General features: G+C 43.7%; 1 protein-coding gene across 1 annotated transcript in view; it reads right to left on the bottom strand.

Moving 5' to 3' along the window:
* Positions 1–334, bottom strand: part of LOC111536356 (sperm protein associated with the nucleus on the X chromosome N2) — a 9,470-nt gene extending 9,136 nt beyond the window's left edge. The window contains exon 1 of the mRNA XM_023202695.1: positions 188–334. Coding sequence (XP_023058463.1) covers positions 188–262 — 75 coding nt within the window. The 5' untranslated portion in view covers positions 263–334. The remainder of the gene's footprint in view (positions 1–187) is intronic.
* Between the last annotated feature and the right edge of the window lie 6,842 nt (positions 335–7,176).

The following is a 7,176-nucleotide window of genomic DNA, read 5'->3' as shown; positions in this document are numbered from 1 at the left end:
ACTGCCCAGGCCCCTCCCACCCATACCTACAAGCACCCCAGCCGGTACGCAGCGGTGGGCTCTGGCATTAAGCGGGCCCCCCACTTCCACAGGTGTCTGCCGTATTCCTGTGTTGCTGTTCGAGCCACCCCCTCTCAGTGTGTCTTTCTTTCACCTTCGCCTTCCCTTCAAAACCTAACAATCTTACCTCGTCATTTTTTTGGTTGGATTCACAGGGGCTCTTCATCTTCTCCCTGTTGGTGCTTGAAGTTGACTGTCCCATGATTGGGGTAGGTTGTAGAATGTCTCTAGTAGGCTCTTGTAGAGTCCAGACTTCCACAGCTATATTGAAGCTTCCCAGTGGTATGTCCCAGAGCTCTTGCCCTCCCTATATATACCCTCCTGGTGACAAGGCAAAGCCACGCCCTTGAGCTTTGTTTGATCATACAGGCAGCATCCCAGCCAATGGCAGTCCTAGGGTGGCTTTGGCATCACAAAGCACCACTGCAGCCCCCTCCCTGGGCTTGCGGGGGAGGGGAAAGTGGTGTAGAGGAAACCAAATGCTGTTGTTTTTTCAGCATCCCCTGAAGATGATGCATCCCAAACGGATCTGCTGTCGCTCCTCATTTCTCCATGTTTAATGTTCGTGGCTCACATAGAAGCGAGGGGATGGTTCCTTCAAGCCCTTCCCCACAGCCATTCCTATTTAGTGATTCATTCTTTTGTCTTCCAGCACCCACCATGACCTAGTATTTTAGATGTCTCACCTCAAATCCCACGAAGCTAGTGTGGCTACATTTAGTTGTTAGTTATTAATTACTAGTTACATATAATTAATGATTAATAATTAATAATTAATTATCCCATTTCCCTCCTACAGTTCTTTCATATGCACCTTGAAGACCGTTTACTTTTAGGCTACTGCCAGGCAAATTTCAACCCATGTTCTTTTGCGCAATGTCCATGTAGAATCTGAAACAATGGCCTTCAGTCTGTTAGAACTTTAGTGAATAAACATTCTTTCCCGTGTATTCTAGTCTTGTTTCAAATGAGGGGTGTATGTTCATAGTAAATGTAGTCTCCCAACATGAATTCTGCCAGTATGTGGGTTGGGGAAGGAGTGGATATTCAAGTGCTGGAAGTTGTTGTTACATGCAGGATACTACAATCTAAGACCAACATATGCACCAATGTGGGCATAATTATACTTTCTACGGGAGATTGTGTCCAGTGCAAAAAAAAAAAAAAATGCATTCAGATTGGAAGGGGAAAAGTAAAAGTATCTTTTGTCAAAGATTACCTGAGCGTGTATGTAGAAAAGTCAATCTAAAAAAATGGTTCTACAGTAATTGAGGTTAGCAAAATTACAAAGTAAGAGATCAACACACAAATCAATTGTATGTTTATATATTAGCAGTTAGATTTGAGAAGTTTCTATATTAGAAGAGGTAATGCTTTAGCCAATGGTAGTCCTAGGATGAACTGGAAGTTAATTTCAACAACTGAAAGTTGCAACTAAGAACAGTGCAATTTAAAATATCACTAAAAATATTAAAGGCTTGGGGATAAATCTAAACAAAGATGTAAATGACTTGTCCACTTAAAACTACAAAACATTACATTGATAAATTAATGACATACGAAAAAATTGGGATGTATACTTTGATTTTCAGTTGGAAGATTCAATATTGTAAAATGGCAGTTATTTCCAATTTCATCTGTGGATTCAACTCAATTCTAATCAAAATTCAAAAAAGACTTTAATATAAATTGACAAGATAATTACGATATTCATATGGAAATATAAAGTGCCTAGAATAGTCAAAAGAAAAGTGTTGAATCTTAAAAAGCTCTGTATTGTATCAATGTCAATGTTCTAGTTTGGATAGTGTAATGTGGTCGTGTATTGAAGATTTTACTATTTGGGGAGACTGGTTGAAGGGTATAAAAGGCCTCCATGTACATATCTTTGAAACTTCTTGTGAATTTATAATTGTTTCAAAATAAAAATCTAAAAATATTTTAAAAGACAGTAAGAAAGAGTATCAAAAATAGAGAAGGCATGGCCCAAGATTTCTCCCACAGGTTGACTGACACTTGTCTCATCCTCTGTAAGAAGTCACAAAACTTGATAAGGAAAAGAAAAATTAAAAATAAGACAAAAGAGAAGTAGACTCTGGAATTGTGTTCCTCTGTTCATCAAGCTCACATAACTTTATTTTATATACCATAAAAACAAGAAAGGCCTAGAAAAACATCCTGCTGACCTCCAGACACGAGGTATTTATTGCATTCTCATGACTGTCATCTAAACATTAACAGATCAAAAGAAGATTCTTATTAAGGTATACATTTTAGTGAACCCCAGATGTTGTCTAGAGTTCAATAACTCCATTTATTAAATGCTCACAAGCTAACTTCTAATAACTTTTTGTACTCTTGCCTGCAATTAACAGTGACAATAACACCCTGTCATATCACGTTATGGAAAACAAAACAAACAGAAAACCAAAAGGCATATGCTGTATCAAATAGAGTAGGTCAGAAACTGATTACGATTGTTGAAAATAACAGCTTTCAATTATCTTATTACCTTTTAAAATTGTTTTCTAAATTTGTTTACCAAAAATGTTTTGATGGGTATATCACCATCCAAGGAAAATTAATCCAAATGTTAGGAAAACATTTAGTGCCTACTTCTATTGAAAGATTACAACTTACTTTATAAAATAACTCCTATTGAAAACTTTAGTAATTATATTTTCAATCCAAATGAATAATAAACAATTAAAGGGAGTGGCTGGCAAGATGGCCAAACAGGAACAGCTCTGGTCTGCAGCTCCCAGTGAGATCAATGAAGGAGGCGGGTGATTTCTGCATTTCCAAGTGAGGTACCTGGCTCATCTCATTGGGACTGGTTAGACAGTGGGTGCAGCCCAAAGAGGGCAAGCCAAAGCAGGGTGGGGTGTCGCGTGAGCTGGGAAGTACAAGGGGTCAGGGAACTCACACCCCTAGCCAAGGGAAGCTGTGAGGGACTATGCTGTGAGGAACAGTGCACTCTGGCCCAGATACTATGCTTTTCATATGGTTTTCACAACCTGCATACCAGGAGATTCCCTTGGGTCCTTATGCCACCAGGGCATTGGGTTTCAAGCTCAAAACTGGGCAGCCATTTGGGCAGACACCAAGCTAGCTGCAAGATATTTTTTTCATACCCCAGTGGCACCTGGAACACTAGTGAGACAGAACCGTTCACTCCCCTGGAAAGGGGGCTGAAGCCAGGGAGCCAAGTGGTCTAGCTCAGCAGATCCCACCCCCATGGAGCTCAGCAAGCTAAGATCCACTGGCTTGAAATTCTCACTGCCAGAACAGCAGTCTGAAGTCGACCTGGGATGCTCCAGCTTGGTAGGCAGAAGGGTGTCCACCATTAGGAGGCTTGAAAAAGTGGTTTTCCCCTCACAGTGTAAATAAGGCTGCAGGGAAGTTTCTACTGGGCAGACCCCACCCCAGCTCGGTAAAGCTGCTGTAGCCTGACTGCCTCTTTAGATTCCTCCTCTCTGAGCAGGGCATCTCTGAAAGAAAGGCAGCAGCCCCAGTCAGGGGCTTATAGATAAAATTCCATCTCCCTGGGACCAAGCACTTGGTGGAAGGGGTGGCTGTGGGCGCAGATAGAGCAGACTTAAATGTTCCTGCCTACTGGATCTGAAGAGAGCAATGGATCTCTCAGCACAATGCTCAAGCTCTGCTAAGGGACAGATTGCCTCCTCAAGTGGGTCCCTGACCACTGTGCCTCCTGACTGGCAGACACCTCCCAGTAGTGATTTATAGACACTTCATACAGGAGAGCTCCGGCAGGCATCTGGTGGGTGCCCCTCTGGAACGAAGCTTTCAGAGGAAGGAACAGGCAGCAATATTTGCTGTTCTGCAGCCTCTGCTGGTGATACCCAGGCAAACAGGGTCTGGAGTGGACTTCCAGCAAACTCCAGCAGACCTGCAGCACAGGGTCCTGACTGTTAGAAGAAAACTATCAAACAGAAAGGAATAGCATCAACATCAACAAAAAGGACATCCATGCAAAAACCCCATCTGAAGGTCACCAACATCAAAGACCAATAATAGATAAATCCATGAAGATGAGGAGAAACCAGCACACAAAGGCTGAAAAGTGCAAAAGCCAGAATACCTCTTCTCCTCCAAAGGATCACAACTCCTCCCCTAGCAAGGGAAAAAACTGGACAAAGAATAAGTTTGATGAATTGACAGAAGTAGGCTTCAGAAGATGGGTAATAATAAAGTCCTCCAAGCTAAGAAAACATGTTCTAACCCAATGGAAGGAAGCTAAGAACCTTGAAAAAAGGTTAGAGGAATTGATAACTAGAATAATCAGTTTAGAGAAGAACATAAATGACCTGATGGACCTGAAAAACACAGTGCAAGAACTTTGTGAAGCATACACAAATATCAATAGCCAAATTGGTCAAGCAGAAGAAAGCATATCAGAGATTGAAGATCAACTTAATGAAATAAAGTGTGAAGACAAGATTAGAGAAAAAAGAATGAAAAGGAACGAACAAAGCCTCCAAGAAATATGGGACTGTGTTAAAAGACCAAACCTACATTTGATTGGTGTACCTAAAATTGACAGGGAGAATGGAACCAAGTTGGAAAACACTCTCAGGATATTATCCAGGAGAACTTCCACAACCTAGCAAGATGGGCCAGCATTCAAATTCAGGAAATAGAGAACACCACAAAGATAGTCCTCAAGAAGAGCAACCCTGAGACACATAATCATCAGATTCACCAGACAGAAAGATGAGATTACCCACAAAGGTAAGCCCATCAGACTACTAGTGGATCTCCCTTCAGAAATCCTACAAGCCAGAAGAGAGTGGGGGCTAATATTCAACATTCTTAAAGAAAAGGATTTTCAACCCAGAATTTCATATCCAGCTAAACTAAGCTTCATAAGTGAAGGAGAAATAAAATCCTTTACAGATAAGCAAAGACTGAGAGATTTTGTCACCACCAGGACTGTCTTACAAGAGCTCCTGAAGGAAGCACTAAATATGGAAAGGAAAAACTGGTACCAACCACTGCAAAAACATACCAAATTATAAAGTCCATTAGGACTATGAAGAAACTGCATCAACTAATGGGCAAAATAACCAGCTAGCATCATAATGACAAGATCAAATTCACATGTAACAATATTAACCTTAAATATAAATGGGCTAAATGAACCAGTTAAAAGACACAGACTGGAAAATTGGATAAAGAATCAAGACCCATCAGTGTGCTTTGTTCAAGAGACCCATCTCACATGCAAAGACACACATAGACTCAAAATGAAGAGATGTAGGAATATTTACAAAGCAAATGGAAAGAAAAAAAAAAACAAAACAGGGGTTGCTGTGTCCCGAATTGGTGGGTTCTTGGTCTCGCTGACTTCAAGAATGAAGCTGCGGACCCTCGCGGTGAGTGTTACCGTTCTTAAAGATTATGTGTCTGGAGTTTGTTCCTTCAGATGTTCAGATATGTCCACAGTTTCTTCCTTCTGGTAGGTTCATGGTCTTGCTGACTTCAGGAGTGAAGCTGCAGGCCTTTGCGGTGAGTGTTACAGCTCTTAAAGGTGGCACATCTGGAGTTGTTTGTTCTTCCTGGTGGGTTCATGGTCTCACTGGCTTCAGGAGTGAAGCTGCAGACCTTCGCAGTGAGTGTTACAGCTCATAGAGGCGGTGTGAACCCAAAGAGTGAGCAACAGCAAGATTTATTGTAAAGAGCAAAAGAACAAAGCTTCCACAGTGTGGAAGGGGACCTGAGTGCGATGCCACTGCTGGCTTGGGCAGCCTGCTTTTATTCCCTTATCTGACCCCACCCACATCCTGCTGATTGGTCCATTTTATGGAGAGCTGATTGGTCCATTTTACAGACAGCTGATTGGTCCATTTTGACAGAGTGCTGATTGGTGTGTTTACAATCCCTGAGCTAGACACAGCGAGCTGATTGGTATATTTATAATCCTTTAGCTAGACACAGAGTGCTAGACAGAAAAGTTCTCCAACTCCCCACTAGGTTAGCTAGATACAGAGTACTAATTGGTATATTTACAAACCTTGAGCTAGACACAGGGTGCTGATTGGTGTATTTACAAACCCTGAGCTAGACACAGAGTGCTGATTGGTACATTTACAATCCTTTAGCTAAACACAGAGTGCTAGACAGAAAAGTTCTCCAAGTCCTCACTAGGTTAGCTAGATACAGGGTACTGATTGGTGTATTTACAAATGAGTTAGACACAGGGTGCTGATTGGTGTATTTACAATCTCTTAGCTAGACATAAAGGCTCTCCAAGTCCCCACTAGACTCAGGAGCCCAGCTGGCTTCACCCAGTGGATCCTGCACTGGGGCTGCAGGTGGAGCTGCCTCCCAGTCCTGTGCAGTGCACCTGCACTCCTCAGTCCTTGGGTGGTTGATGGGACTGGGTGCCATGGAGCAGGTGGCGGTGCTCGTCAGGGAGGCTAGGGTCGCACAGGAGCCCACTGCATGATGAGGGGGGGTGAGGCTCGGGCATGGTGGGCTGCGGGTCCCAAGCCCTGCCCTGTGGGGAGGCAGCTGAGGCCCCGCGAGAATTCGAGCGCAGCACAGGCGGGTCGGCACTGCTGGGGGATCTGGCATACTCTCCGCAGCTGCTGGCCAGGGTGCTATGCCCCTCACTGCCCAGGGCCGGCGGTGCCGGCCGGCCACTCCAAGTGTGGGGCCTACCGAGCCCACGCCTGCCCGGAACTCAGGCTGGCTCCAGAGCGCCTTGCGTGGCCTCCGTTCCCGCCCATGCCTCTTCCTCCACACCTCCCCGCAAGCAGAGGGAGCCAGCTCTGGCCTCAGCCAGCCCAGAGAGGGGCTCCCACAGTGCCGTGGTGGGCTGAAGGGCTCCTCAAGCACTGCCAGAGTGGACACTGAGGCCGAGAAGGCTCTGACAGTGAGGGCTGCTAGCATGTTATCACCTCTTATTGAAATCCTAGCCTCTGATAACACAGACTATAAACCAACAAAGATAAAAAAAGACAAAGAAGGACATTACATAATGGTAAAGGGATCAATGCAACAAGAAGGACTAACTATCCTAATTATATATAAACCCAATACAGGAGCACCCAGATTCATAAAGTCCTTAGAGACCTACAAAGAGACTTAGAC

Source organism: Piliocolobus tephrosceles, chromosome 12 (assembly GCF_002776525.5).
Source record: "Piliocolobus tephrosceles isolate RC106 chromosome 12, ASM277652v3, whole genome shotgun sequence".
NCBI lineage: Eukaryota > Metazoa > Chordata > Mammalia > Primates > Cercopithecidae > Piliocolobus > Piliocolobus tephrosceles.
The sequence above is the reverse complement of the archived record's forward strand: the minus strand, read 5'-3'. Positions and strand labels throughout refer to the sequence as shown.